This window comes from Bison bison, unplaced genomic scaffold (assembly GCF_000754665.1).
Source record: "Bison bison bison isolate TAMUID 2011002044 unplaced genomic scaffold, Bison_UMD1.0 scf7180017864304, whole genome shotgun sequence".
NCBI lineage: Eukaryota > Metazoa > Chordata > Mammalia > Artiodactyla > Bovidae > Bison > Bison bison.
The window spans coordinates 16,080,916-16,096,152 of record NW_011494876.1 but is presented as its reverse complement, the minus strand read 5'-3'; the positions used below and the strand labels follow the sequence as shown (position 1 = coordinate 16,096,152).

Here is a 15,237-nt window from a genome sequence, read left to right as displayed (position 1 = left end):
TCCCCCCCCCCCCCCCCCCCGCCCTGGGGGAATTACAAGAGAGAGTGGGCAGCCCCAAGGGCAGGCGGGGCTTTAGCACACACAGTGCCTTGACTCCTCTAGCAGGAAAATAGCCCCGGGCTCTTCTTCCATCTGATCAGAGCCAAAAATAGAGCTGGGGGCTAGACCTCCCTGGGCTGACCGCCCTGCCTCCAAAGGGCCAAAGTACTGCAAAGGGCTGAAAGGCCTGAATTACCAGTTTGGGAAAACAGGCATGTAAGGTCACCTGGGGGGAGGGGAAGGGGTGGAGAGGGCACAGGAGGGTGGAGCCAGCCTGGTGGTGGAATACCACTGTAACCTGGCCTCCTGGGAGGGTCTCCTGCTCTCTCCCTGGGCGAACATAGATAGACAGCACAGGGATGCATTCCACAGGTATTTATTGATCTTGCTGCACACTAGGCCCTGTGCTGGGGACACAGCTGTGCAGGAGGTCTGCCATCCCAGGGACCTCCCCGCTCCCACCCATACACACTGAGGGCTGCTACTCCTTGAGCACAAGACTGCGATCGTTACCCTCTTAGCAAAAGCTGAATGGGGCTAAGTCAATGACCCTGCAGGCAGATTCCACTTGCAAGAACTCTGATGGTGGAGAGCAGAAGGTGACCACAAAAGGTGGCTGACCTTCCCCCAGAAAGCTGTTGAACCACACAGACATCCAGTTGGCCAGGTCCAACACACATTGCCGAACTGCCTCCCAATAGCCGCCAGAAGAAAGCCACGAAAAACCAGAGAGAAGCAGGATTTTCTCATAAGAAAACAGCCTGTCTTTTTCAACTGCTGGCCTGGGGTTGTAGGAAACCTCAGCTTCTCAAAAAGCACCATTGAGAACCCTCACCCAGACCCACCACCCCACCAAAGTTGATCCCTCATCACTCGGAGCATGGCTTGTAGAAGGGGGTGAATGGAGGAGGGGCAAGGATATGCTTTGGGCTCCGTCAGATGGCAGCCAAGTCCCAGGACTCATTTTCAGGCCCCAGCCTTGCTGGAGGCACCCGCCCAGACCCAATAGGTGGACAGACCCATTTGAACACACATCCAGGAGCCAGCTCAGGGACCAAGGGACTCAGGCTGCCCCACTTCCCAGCCCTGTGTGGCTCCCAAGGTGAGCAGCAGAAGGGTTTAGACAGGAATTTTTTCTTTTTGTGGGCATAACACAAAGGGAGAGAGACCATTAGGAGGTGCAGAAGGAAGAAATGGGGTTCTTGTTTCTCCCTCAAGCTTCCAAGCTATTAATTTAGCCAACTTCCAAGGTTCTGGGAGGTGACCCTAGCCCGCTGCACTCTGGGGTGAGAGAGCAGGCAGAAGACAGGAATGTGCAGCTTGGCAGAGAAACAGAGGGTACAGAGGGATTCTTAGTAACAGAACTAGAGTGTTTTTAGGGAGGAGGAGGAGTTTCGGGTTGCAGTCAGCTGAGGACAGAATGCATCCCCTCTAGGAGCTCATGCTAAAGCAACACAGTGAGCCCCCAGGAATCTTGACTCTGTGAAAGTGGTCCTGACAGAAGGTGCATGCAGGCAACACTTGGAATGCATGGGGACAGCACTTCAGCCTCTGATGGGGGTCCAAACTGGGCCTAGGTGGGCACGGACGGCCAATGTCTTGACGAGCCACGGCTCAAGTGTAGGACAGCAAGTTCAGGTCATAACAGCCATCCACCTGCAACACAAAAGACCATCAGACCTGACCCACTCAGGCCAAAGGGAGCCACTCACAGGGAAGCGATCACTCACGTCAAAGCGGCCGATCCTTGTGGAGGTGTGGCTGGCCCGGATCATCTCTGTCAGCGCCCACATCTGCTGGACCTCGGAGGATACCCTGCTGGGGTCTGGGAGACCCTGCTCCAGAAGGAGGGGTCAGTGGCCATGGGTCTCTCCCCAGCAGTGCCCTCAGAACTCCAGAGAGGCCAAGCGGGGCTGTGGGGCCCTCCAGCTGACATTCCCAGATGACTTGTAAAACAGGACGATAGGGCCTGATGTGCAGTAGGTGGCCCAGCCCCACAGAGATGCCTCAGATCCCAGAAGGGAGGTCCCACAGGGTGAACCAAGGGCCCTGGGTCCAGCCCCAGATTCTTGCAGAAAGGTGTCCCCTTGGGCTTGTGCTGGACACCAAAGCTGTTCACACATGGTTCTTACCCAGGGCGAGGGCTTACCTCAAGAAGGGGAGTGGGCTGTTCACAAGGCACTGGATGGGACAGCCACTTGGGGAAGGTCATGGAAGGGCTCTGCAAAGCAAAGGATACTGCCCTGAGAAGGGCACAGTAGGAGAGCCCTGGAACCAGAGCCCAAGGTCCTGATGACAGAAGAAGGGCCACTGAGCCCCAGACACTGAGAAAATCCTTTTCAGGACCCACGGGCACATAAACTGCCTAAATTCTGCTGCAGAAGGAAGCCCCATAAAGACAAGGGCCAGAAGCAGATTCTGGTCCATGAAAGTTCCAGATATGAAAGAGGCAAGTAGCCCCCAAAGTCAGGAAATATGAGGGCATGCCCTCACCGCTCATCATGAGCTTCCAGAATTCCCACCTGGCTAATTTCCCTGTGAGTCTCCCCATCCTTACCCATCCACTGCCACCCACACCCCCAGGCCTTCCAGCCATAGCTAGGAGCCCCGTGGAGAAAGGGCCAGCCAACAGCTCTGAGCTGGTCACTCACCTTTGGTCCCTGCTGGAAGATCTGAAGCTCCTCCACCGTGAAAGACAACCACAGTGGTGATGGCTGTCGCAGAATCAGGCGCAGTTCCAGTACTTGGGCCATGTCACACAACATCTGATGCATAAACACACAGATACACACACACACACACAAGGACCCAGAGAGGCCCCAGCTCACTGCCCAGGAGCCAACCAGCAATGAGCCAAGGGGCCTTCTCCCCAGGCCTTGGAGAAGAAAAAGTAGTTCCTCCAAGGCACTCACCAAAGAACCACAGCCCAGACCAGCCTTGCCCACCCCTCTTCGCGCATGTATCCTGGCCCAGACCCCAGGCCCCTTGGGAGCCCTCATTTGGGCTGCCCTGGCCACGCTGAGTCCCAGCTGACCTGGTGCTTGAACAGCGATACGTACTCCTGGGCTCCCTCCTCACTGTGCGGATCGGGCATCAGGCAGTAGTCCCGCAGGCAGGTCACCCACTTGGCTGGAGTGTGTGTTGAGGTGTGCTGGCGAACACGGATGGTCAAAAAGGCTGTGTAGTAATTCTTAAACATGATCTCCTGCAACTAGGGCACACACAACCCACCAAAACAAATCAGACCAGGGTCCAGGGCTGGAGGGGTTTCAAAAGCACCACCTCTTCCTCCACTGAGGAATGGACTCTTGTACCAATCTAACAATTTCAATAAGAATCCACAGGTGCTTTGCTTTCCTAGAAGAACTCACAGTCTAAATAAGCACATCATGCTAACAAACCATGATCTCAGGTCTCGCCGCATGTCCTTGATGCTGCCAGAGGTCAGAGCCCTACCTACCTCTAGAGGAGTCAGAAAATGTACAGATGAGTTCCTCAAGTGGACGGTCAAAGGGTAGAAAATGTAAAAGTAGCACATACAAAGGAGCACCAAGAAGCGAACCTGGCACATGCCTGTGCCAGAGAGTGGTTCAGCCTAGTTACAGTAGTTCTCATCACTGCATAGTCATCAGAATTAATCAAGGAGGGGATTCCCTGGTGGTCCAGTGGTTAGAACTCGGCACTTTCACTGCCAGGGCTGGGATTCAATCCCTGGTTAGGGAACTTGGATTTCACATGCCACATGATGCAGCCAAAAAAAAAAATACTGAAGGAAAAATTTTTTGAAGCATAGGTGTACAGGCTCCACCCCAGAACTACTGAATCAGGATTACCAGGGTTGGGCACTTTAATGAAGTCTCCCAGCCTAGAGAAAGGAACAGCTTGAGTAAGAACCATACACTACAGAACAAAGTGGGTGGGGCCGAGAGGCAAGGAGGGCAAAGACACAAAGTGGCTCTGAACGTCAGGCCATTAGAAAGTGGACTTTGTCCTGTGTTGAGGGCCTGAGGTGTCCAGTTACTCATGGTAACTGGAGTCTGGAAACTGCAGCCACTGGGAAGATCCTGATGAAGTTTGAGTTGAACAGCAGGGTCTGTTGGAATGGGCAGGCAGCAGGTATGGGGGTAATTCATTGTCAAATGATACCTAGCCAGTGGCCAGGGACAAAATCACCTCGCACCTCTGTTTGGTTCAAAACTGTTATTTCGAGCACCTAGCCTACTATTCTGGCACTTCCGTGTTAACACCGTTCTGGACATGGGGGAGAGATGTTGAAGTGAACAGAAGAGGAAACTGCACTCTAATATGTGTTAACAAAAGGAATAAAGAAATGGTTAACTGACTATTACGGGCGAGATACCGCAGAGGCTTTCAGCAAACGATTCATTGCCTGGGACACGCCCGAGTTCCCAGATAAGCCCCGCCCAGGAGCCCCGGTCGCGCCCACAGGGCTTGCTCACCTCGAAGGGCGCGACGCTGGGGAAGGTGACATCGATGACCAGCACACCAGGCCGGCCTTGGGAGGTCCGCACGTCGCCCACCTGCAGGGCCACTGTACCTTTCACATGGCAGGGGACCGACACGCGGGACATGGTGGCAGCGGTCGCGACTACTCACAACCGCCGCTCCTGGCCTCTGCCCAATGGTTCTTCCCGGCGTCCTCAGCAGGGCCTCAGGAACTACAACTCCCGAGAGGACTAGCGCTAGGCCAGCCCGGCCAGTCAACGATGCTCGGGGCGGGCCGGAATTCGGAAGTGCTTGCGGAAGTGCTCCTTCAGCCAATCACTGAGCGAGCGAACCGTAGAGGTCAGCCGCAGACCACGCCCAGGAACGGCCTAGCCGTCTGGATAGAATCTGTGCTAAACTCTCTAGGCGCCTGAAGTCTTACTCCGTTTCTGCCTCTGTGCGGGGCTGACTTAATTTAGCGCGTAAAGTTACAAGCATGATATTGATTGCAGAAGTAGATATTACTTCCCTTCCCCTTACTGCCCTTCCCCCCTTTTTTTAAAGGGCAAAGGATTTGAAGAGATAATTCACAAAAGAAGATAAATAGCCAATATGCCCATGAAAAGATGCCTAACATGAGTATTCATCAGAGAAATACAAATTAGAACTTCCCTGTACCCACTGCTGCTGCTGCTGCTAAGTCGCTTCAGTCGTGTCCAACTCTGTGCGACCCCATAGACAGGAGCCCACTAGGCTCCTCTGTCCCTGGGGTTCTCCAGGCAAGAATACTGGACTGGGTTGCCATTTCCTTCTCCAATCCTGCACCCACTAGACAGGCTACAATTAAAAACTGAGGAGATTTGCATGAGGTGGCCAAAGTACTAAGAAAAAACAAAAACAAAAAAAACTGAGGAGAATGTGGAACTCTTATCCACTGATAATTTCCTGCCACTTTGAAAGCAGTTTGGCCATTTTTTTATGGACTAAATTTATACCTAAAATATGATTCAGCCATTGCATTCTTTAAGTATTTACCCAAGAGAAATGAGTTAAGCGTCCATTCAAGGGCTTTATTCATAATCGCCAAAGTTTGGAAATAATCCAGATGTCCAACAGATGAGCAAATGAACAGATTAGGTAATTGTGGTATAGCCATACAATGAAATACTATTCAACAATAAAAAGAAATGAACAAATCCACTTGTCTATCAACAGATGAATGGGTAAATAGTGTAATTACACAAAATGGAATTATTCAGCCTTGAAATGAAGTTCTGGCATAGGCTTCAACATGGATAAACATTGAAAATATTACACTAAGTAAATAAGCCAGATATAGAAGAGCGAATATTGTATAATTCCGCTGATGTGAGGTACCTAGAAGAGGCAAACTCAGAGAGACAGAAAGTTAAATAGAGGTTGCAGGGGCTGGAGAGGGAGAAATACAGAGTTGTTGCTTAACAAGTACAGAGGTTTAGTTCAAGATGGATGAAAAAAAAAAAATCTGGAAATAGTGGTGAGAAGTACACAGCACTATGAATGTACATAAGGCCAATGAAGTATGTATACAGTTAAATGAATAAATGGTAAATTTGATGTCATGTATGTTTTACCACAATAAAAAACAAATGAACAACTGTTATACACAGCACCACGACTAGATTTCAAATGTACTATATTCAGCAAAAGAAGTCAGACTCAAGTGAGTTCATATGGTATGGTCCCACTTATGTGAAATTCTAGAAAAGTGACAATAATGTAGAATAATATAAATCAGAACAGTTTTCCCTAGGGCTATGACTTGATTGGCTGTAGTTGTATTTCTTTAGACTTTTGTCATAGTTCATTAAATAATCCTTAAGATATGTGCATTAAAAAAAGTTTGTTTTTTTTTAATTTTTTGTCTGCCCCACAGGGCATGTGGGAATCTTAGTTCCCTGACCAGGGATCAAACCTGGCACCCCTGCATTGGAAGCATGGAACCTTAACCACTGGACTGCCAGGGAAGTCTCAATATATGTGCATTTTATTATATATAAATTATACTGCATTTGGGACTTCCTTGGCTTCCAGTGCTTAGGGCTTGAGTTCAATCCCTTGTCAGGAAAGTAGGATCCCACAGGCCACACAGCAGGGCCACAATAAATAAATATTGATTTGTTAAAAAAAAAAAAGCCTCATTAAAGAAATAAAAAATAAGATAATAATAAGAAAAAAGGGGTGGGAGGGAGGTTCAAGAGGATGGGTACATATGTATGCCTATGGCTGACTCGTGTTGATGTATGGCAGAAACCAATACAAGATTGTAAAGCAATTATCCTTCAATTAAAAATAAACAAATTTAAAAACAAACAAAAGTAAGTTATACCTCAAGGAACATAATTCAACAATAAAAAAATTCACCGTCATATTTATCATCATCACCATCCTTCCAGATACCCGTGAAACAATGCCCCAGAAATTGTCAGTTAAGCCTGCTTTATGGAGGCCATAACAAAGCTGAGGCCAGACACAGTTCAATGATTTCTGAAGCCAAGAAAGCAGTATGGAGTAGAGCTGGAACCAGAGCCTCTTTTGCATTCCTTCCTTATAAGTCAGAACCCTCCAGACAAACCCTCCACCTTTGGTGACCCGGGCCTTATCTGTGTGAGGTCTCCAAGAGACACAGGCCCAGTGTAGCCCATAGAATTTTTATAGTGGGGCATCAAACAGACACAAAACCACAATTCCAGGCCAGTCCAAGGAGCAGTCTGGAGGAGCTGAGCCTTCCCAGCCCAGACCTAGAGGCCTCCAGTGACAGAAAACCCTCCCTCCTTCATTGTAATTTGGAACCTTGGGCTTTCCAGACTGCTCCCTGCTATCTCCGTTTTGACTCAGACTAAAGACTCCTCGCCTGGGTCCTTCCAGGTTCCTGAGGGTTTCCCCTTTAGGGAGCAGCACTCCCTGCCCCATACTGGAGCAGTGGCTTCCCTACATTCCAGAGGACTATAGGCCTCCTGAGAATCAAGAGGACACAGGCAGGTTGTGGTCTTCAGGACTCAGCTCTGACAGCAGACCCATGAGGACCCTCGTCACAGATGAGTCTCACGTCATATCTCTCCAGTAGACAGCTGCCTCTGCACCATATATGTATGGAGAGAGAGCTCAAGTGAAAGATTAAGTTTATGAACTTACAGACTGTTGGTTCCCATGAGTACAGAGGCTGAGAACTCCCACGATCTGCAGCTGGCAGATCTGAAACCCAGGAGAGCCAGTGTATAGTCCTTCTTTTAAAAATAATTTATTGTTATTTATTTGCTTCTGCCAGGTCTCAGTTGTGGCAGGCAGGGCCTTTGATCTTCTTGTGGTGTGTGGAGTCTTCATTTTATTTTATTTTTTAGTTAACACAGCATGTGGGATCTAGTTCTCTGACTAGGGATCGAATCCCAGGCTTTGGGAGCGCCACTGACTCTTAGTCACTGGACCACCAGGGAAGTCCCACCAATGAGTAGTTCTAGTTCAAGTCTGAAGGCATAAGAACCAGGAGAGCTGATGGTATAAATTCCAGTCCAATAGCTGACAGGCTTGGAGACCCTAAAAGAGCTGATGTTTTGGTCATAGCCCAAAGGCTGGAAAAAAAAATGTTCACGTTCAAGCAATCAGATGTGAGGGTTTCCTTTTATACTCAGCCTTTTTGTTCTATTCAGAAATTCAATTCATTGGATGAGGCCTGCCCATATTAGGGAGGGTAATCTGCTTTACTCAATCTATTCAAATATTAATCTCAAAAACTAAAAAAAAAAAAAGGAGAGAAAAGAAATAAACCAATGTTAATCTGACACAGAAACACCCTCAGACACACACCCACACACCTAATAAAGCTTGGCTAAATATCTAGATACTCCCTGGTCATTTCAAATTGATGTATAAAATTAATCAGCACACAGTATGGTTTTTTTTTCCAGTATGTTTTTAAATTTCCACATATATAAGATTTTTTTTTCAGTTTTCCTTATCTTATTGATATCTAGTTTCATTCCATTATGACTAAAAAGGAAAAAATACTCTGTGTGATTTCAATCTTTTTAAATTTATCTAGACTTGTTTGTGGAGAAGGCAATGGCAACCCACCCCAGTACTCCTGCCTGGAAAATCCCGTGGGCGGAGGAGCCTGGTAGGCTGCAGTCCATGGGGTCGATAGGAGTCGGACACGACTGAGCGAGACTTCACTCTCACTTTTCACTTTCATGCATTGGAGAAGGAAATGGCAACCCACTCCAGTGTTCTTGCCTGGAGAATCCCAGGGATGGGGGAGCCTGGTGGGCTGCCATCTATGGGGTCGCACAGAGTCGGACACGACTGAAGCAACTCAGCAGCAGCAGCAGCAGACTTGTTTGTGGGCTAACACATGACTTACTCTGGAGAATGTTCCACGACCACTTGAGAAGAATGTGTATTCTGGTATTGCTGGATAAAATGTTTTGTACGTCTCTGTTAGGTCTCGTTGGTTTACAGTATTGCTCAAGTCCTCCATTTCCTTATTGATTATGTCTGGTTCTATCCATCATTGATAGTGGAATACTGAACTATTATTGGAGCACCGTGTATTTCTCCTTTCAATTCTGTCGATTTTTGCTTCATATATTAATATTTTGGGGCTCTGTTGTAAGATGTATGTACATTCATAACTGTTATATCTTCTTGTACCTTTTATTAATATTTTTCTTCTTTGTCTCTTGTAATCTGTTTTGACTTAGGTCTAATTTGCCTTACAATCAAAGAGCCACCCAGCCCTCTTTTGGTTACTATTCAAATGGAATATATTTTTCCACCCCTTAGTTTCAACTTCTTTGTGCCCTTATACCTAAAGTGAGTCTCTTATAGATACATATAGATAGTATGTATCTATATGTATACATAGATACAAAAAAAAAGTCCAATCTGGGAAAAAGTCCAATCTGGGGAATTCCCTGGCGGTCCAGTGGTCAAAACTGGACTCACAGCTCTGGGCTTCCCAGGTGGCTCAGTGGTAAAGAATCCGCCTGCCAATGCAGGAGATGCAGGAGATGTGGGTTTGATCCCTGGGTTGGGAAGATCGCCCGGAGAAGGAAATGGCAATCCACTTCAGTATTCTTGCCTGGAGAATCCCATGGACAGAGGAGCCTGGTGGGCTACAGTCCACGGGGTCACAAAGAGTCAGACACAACAAAGCAGCTGAGCATGCAACTGTTTTCACTGCCAAGGGCTTGGGTTCAATCCCTGGTCAGGGAACTAAGATCCCACAAACTGTGCAGCATGGCCAATACATACATAATAAAAATACTATATATGTCATCTGAATGACCGAAATATATATTTCTCATATATATTTGATCTTTACCCACAGTTTCTGGTTCACAACCTTTCAAAACTCTTGGAATTTCCTGAGAGATAAGAGCAATGGGATAATACTTGGCTTCTTGTCCTCAAATCCTGAAAACCCTTTAGGGAAAGTGATTTTTGGGTCCCACCCAAGGGTGGGGGCTGATTGCAGGAGAAATTTTAGTCCCACTCCCAGACCCCAAGGGAGGGGAGAATGGCTGGAGGTTAAGTCAGTCACCAGTGGCCAATGATTTAATCAATCATGTAATGGGAAGCTTCCATAAAGACCCCAGAACGACAGGGTTCAGAGACCTTCCGGGTTGGTGACTATGTGGAGATGGGCAGAGAGTGGTGCCTGGAGAGGGAATGGAAGCTCCACACCCCTTCCCATGCCTGGCTCTTTGTATCTCTTCTTCTGGCTATTGATGGCTATCCTTTAATAATCCTCTTAGGACAAACCAGTAATCTAGTAACTAAGATGTTTCACTGAGTTCTGTGAATTGTTCTAGCAAATTAATGGAAATTGAGAAGCAGGCTTTGGAAGTTCAGATGTACAGCCAGCGGGTCAGAAGTACAGGTGACAAAATTTGAGATTGGCAGCATAAGTTGGAGAGGGTTATTGTAAACTCAATATGTAGCCAGTTAATCAGAAGCACAGGTAACAACCTGGCCTTGTGACCTCTGTCTGCAGTGGAGCGCAGTCTTGTGGGACTGAGCCCTTGACCCATGGAATTTGATTCTGTCTCCAGATAGATATTTGATGATGTTTAAAGTCTGTAGGAGTTTATGGAATAGCTAACCAAGATCAACAAACAAGTTCAGTCTTTATGAACATCCGTCTCTAGAATTAACTACTGAACTCCCAGTGAAAAGTGTCAGGATAAAAAAGGCACTAAAAATTAATCAGATCTTAGTGATAATGGTTTATTATTCATTGAATATCGTCTTTATTTCTAATAGGATTTGTTGCATACCATTCCTGAAATGCCTGTCTTAGAAGTACAGTTACAATGGAAGTATTTAATTCATGATAAAGATCAGTATATGTTGAAAACATGTAGTTCAGTTTGTTTCAGATTAATTTTTTAAGGAAAAATTGTTTTAAAGGTTCAAGGAAGCCATAGTTGTAACTGAATACTATTATAGTTTTATTATTGTGATTTACATATTCTTTCTAAAAAATATGTTGATCCTTTATTTCCCAAAGAGATGGAGACCTCAATAATAACCATATTTACAAAATCCATGTCTTAAAACAAGGCTTATTTACCAGACATAACTGAATGTAGAAAGCCCTTTTTCAACACTGTATGCAAATTAGTTAGGTTTTTGCATGCATATTTAAGACTATACTTCAGCTGATAGTGTTTGTGTCTTCAGCGTGTATATTAATCAGGTGGTGAATTATTCTTTCAGTCTTTGGTAGTAACTGGAAGTTGTCTTATGCTTTTGGTATTGCTTTGTAAAAGATTTTCATTTCAGAGAGGAGTGTTCACCTTTACCATTCAGCATGGTGATTTAACTGTTGATCATTCCATTCAAGGAGAGTCATAATTTTTAATGGTAACTAGGAGAAGGAACGGAGAAGGCAGTGGCACCCCACTCCAGTACCCTTGCTGGAAAATCCTTGGACAGAGGAGCCTGGTGGGCTGAACTCCATGGGGTCACGAAGAGTCCGGAACGACTGAGCGACTTCACTTTCACTTTTCACTTTCATGCACTGGAGAAGGAAATGGCAACCCACTCCAGTGTTCTTGCCTGGAGAATCCCAGGGATGGGGAAGCCTGGTGGGCTGCCGTCTCTGGGGTCGCACAGAGTCGGACACGACTGAAGTGACTTAGCAGCAGCAGCAGCAGAAGCAGCAGCAGTGAGGTTTTGGTGGCTCAGACGGTAAAGCGTCTGCCTACAATGCGAGAGACCCGGGTTCAATCCCTGGGTTGGGAACATGCCCCTGGAGAAGGAAATGGCAACCCACTGCAGTACTCTTGCCTGGAGAATCCCATGAAAGGAGGAGAGTGGTAGGCTACAGTCCATGAGGTTGCAAAGAGTGGGACCCACTTCACTTTATTTTCAATGATGGTTTCAAGTTACATTGTGTCCTTTCCATTAAACCTGAAAGACTCCCTTTAGCATTTCTTGTAGGGCAGGTCTACTGCTATATTGTTGCTTATTTTAAATAAGTAAATAGGGACTTTCCTGTCTTGTGGTTAAGATTCCACCCTTCCCCAGCAGGGGGCACAAGCTGGATCCCTTCTCAGGGAGCTTAGGTGGCACTAGTGGTGAAGAATCTGCCTTCCAACGCAGGATACACAGGTTTGATCCCTGGGTCAGGAAGAGCCCATGGAAGAGGAAATGGCAACCCACTCTAGTATTTGTGCCTGGAAAAGTCCGTGGACAGAGGAGCCTGGGGGGCTACAGTCCATGGGGTCACAAAGAGCTGGACACAACTGAACGACCTGAAGAGCACAGGGAGCTAAGATTCCCATGTGCCTGGCAGTGTAGCTTAAAAAAAAGTTTAAAGTTTCCTGTTTTATTTTCGAACACATAAACATCTATGCGAGAGAGATATAACTCATATAAAATCTCTCTTGAGTTGTCCTCAGTTATTTTAAGAGTGTAGGACAGAGGAGCCTGTCATGCTACAGTCCACAGGGTCACAAAGAGCTGGGCTCAGCTTTGAAAAACCAACAACGATGTTTCACTACCAAGCAAATTGAAGCAGGGTGGTGGTCTCAAAGAGTCCTGGGTGCCACTTACAGCCTCTGACTCCACTCGGTGGGTGTCCGTGAGACAGGCTGCTTGTTAAAGAGGCGGCAGAAGCTGAAGCTAATTTACCTTGTACGTGCAAAGTGCGTTTTCCTAATCTGAACAAGTTCCATCGCTTTCAGCTGTCACTCCAGATAAGGGTTACTACCAGGGTGGCAAATTTCAGTTTGAAACTGAAGTTTCTGATGCATACAACATGCTGCCTCCCAAAGTGAAATGCTTGTCCAGGATTTGGCACCCCCAACATCACAGAGACAGGTGAAATACCCCTAAGTTTACTGAGAGAAAACTCAATGTTCTCAACATTTTTGGGGCACTGGCTGGACTCCCACGAGGACACGGAAGGATGTTGTTTGGGGATTAAACTGTTTACTAATATTTTGAGTTTCGATGATCCACTAAATATTGGAGCTGCAGAACATCATTTGTGGGACAAGGAAGACTTCCGGAACAAAGTTGAAGACTACATTAAGCGTTAGGCCAGATGACAGGAGTAGCAGACTGCAAGGCCATGGATCGCGCATTAAGAAGTTTATCTCCAGGCTTCCGCAGTGGCTCACTGGTAAAGAATCCACCTGCCAATGCAGAAGACACGGTTTCCAATCCCTGGTCTGGGAAGATCCCACATACCAAGAAGTAACTAAGCCTGTGCACCAAAACTACTGAGCCTATGCTCTAGAGCCCAGGAGCCACAACACCTGAGCCCACACACCGCAGCTACTGAAGCCCGCTCGCCCTAGAACCCGTGCTCCGCAACACGAGAAGCCACTGCGATGAGAAGCCTGCGCACTGCAACTAGGGAAAAGCCCATGCAAACAGTGAAGACCCAGCACAGCCAAAAATAAAAAAAATCATATATTAAAAAAAAAAAAGAAGTTTGCCTTCAAACTTGGCAATCAGAAACACGCTCCAAACTGTGATTGCACGCAAATTCTTTTCGCTCCTTCCACGAATGTTGGTCCTGCCTAGATGTTATGAAGCTTCCCAGAATGCACAGTAGATCCCTTAATTAAATGCATATTTTATTTAAGTATATTTTGGGACAGATTTGTTATTTGTAAAATTTTACACTGTATTTGTTTTTTGGTTTTCATTTAGTTTGTATTTTCATTGTATAGTGCAGACAGAAAGATGTTAGGTCAAGCAACTTTTTGGGGGGGAGATTAAGCAACTTTTGAGAAAGAATACAAAAAAATATGAAAGGCAAAAAATAAAAAGAGTGTATGTGTTCTCAAAATAAAAAACTTTGAGATCCGCTGTTCTAGGGTTTATAAAGTGTTAGATCATGGCTGTGAGAGAATGAATATTCTTACATTTAATCAATAACATCAAACTTCTTCCCCAAATGGTCCTTTGCTTCCCAAAATAACAATAAGCAATAATCTTTTTAAACTGCATCTCTGGCCCTCTCTTCCTCATCTATCTCTTACACTATTCTATTCCCTGCTCTGGCCACGTTATCCTCCACATTGTCCCAGGCTTACGGGTTTACTTCCACCTGTTTGCTCACTCTCTCTCCTTTCTCCTTCTCAGCCCTGATACCTCCTTCAGTTCATTTCAGTTCAGTCTCTCAGTCATGTCCGACTCTTTGTGACCCCATGAATCGCAGCATGCCCAGCCTCCCTGTCCATCACCAACTCCCAGAGTTTGCTCAGACTCACATCCATCGAGTCAGTGATGCCATCCAGCCATCTCATCCTCTGTCGTCCCCTTCTCCTCCTGCCCCCAATCCCTCCCAGCATCAGAGTCTTTTCCAAAGAATCAACTCTTCGCATGAGGTGGCCAAAGTACCGGAGTTTCAGCTTTAGCATCATTCCTTCCAAAGAAATCCCAGGGCTGATCTCCTTCAGAATGGACGGGTTGGATCTCCTTGCAGTCCAAGGTACTCTCAAGAGTCTTCTCCAATGCCACAGTTTAAAAGCATCAATTCTTCGGTGCTCAGCCTTCTTCACAGTCCAACTCTCAAATCCATACATGACCACAGGAAAAACCATAGCCTTGACTAGACGGACCTTTGTTGGCAAAGTAATGTCTCTGCTTTTCAATATGCTATCTAGGTTGGTTATAACTTTTCTTCCAAGGAGTAAGCGTGTTTTAATTTCATGGCTGCAGTCACCATATCTCCTTACCTAACATCATATTACATGTTCATTTATATGTCTGACCACCCTTTGGAACTGCGCTGTTGAACAGAAATAAAATGCAAGCCACAAATGTGAGCCCCATATGTAATTTTAAAATTCTCAGTGGTTATGTTATAACATTTAAAAAAAAGTATTTTTAATATTTTATAAATGAACGTGCAAGAGATAGATTGGAATGGCCTGCAGTTGGCACCCTTCCCTAGAACAGGTCCCAGGAATCTGAGAAAACATCTCCTGGCTGGCGACCCTCTGACATAATAAGGACACCACCACCATCTGGATGAGAGTGAGGGGCAATGCACTCATGAAAATCACGTCCCAGCTTTCTGCGAACACATCTCTGAGGCTGGCAGTTCAGTTCAGTCAGTCAGTTGTGTCCGACTCTTTACGACCCCATAGACTGCAGCACACCAGGTTTCTCTGTCCATCACCAACTCCTGGAGCTTGCTTAAATTCATGTCCATCAAGTCAGTGATGCCATCCAACTATCTCATCCTTTGTC

General features: G+C 46.3%; 1 protein-coding gene and 1 pseudogene across 3 annotated transcripts; one reads left to right on the top strand and one right to left on the bottom strand.

Moving 5' to 3' along the window:
- Window positions 1-399: 399 nt before the first annotated feature.
- On the bottom strand, window positions 400-4,729 carry NICN1 (nicolin 1). Of its 3 annotated transcripts, none has more exons than XM_010851858.1 (6): window positions 4,500-4,729; window positions 3,074-3,190; window positions 2,691-2,804; window positions 2,189-2,260; window positions 1,770-1,874; window positions 400-1,695 (listed from the first exon to the last, which is right to left on the bottom strand). In XM_010851858.1, exons 1-6 carry the CDS (start codon window positions 4,629-4,631, stop codon window positions 1,654-1,656), a joined length of 582 nt encoding a protein of 193 aa, XP_010850160.1. In that variant the 5' UTR covers window positions 4,632-4,729; the 3' UTR covers window positions 400-1,653. The 3 variants fall into 3 exon arrangements, with proteins under 3 accessions (XP_010850160.1, XP_010850159.1, XP_010850161.1); XM_010851857.1 differs by having other exon boundaries at window positions 3,074-3,250; window positions 4,500-4,726; XM_010851859.1 differs by lacking the exons at window positions 400-1,695; window positions 1,770-1,874 and adding an exon at window positions 1,891-1,985 and having other exon boundaries at window positions 3,074-3,250; window positions 4,500-4,727.
- Window positions 4,730-4,766: 37 nt separating this feature from the next.
- On the top strand, window positions 4,767-13,079 carry LOC104997292 (annotated as a pseudogene).
- The last annotated feature ends 2,158 nt before the right edge of the window (window positions 13,080-15,237 follow it).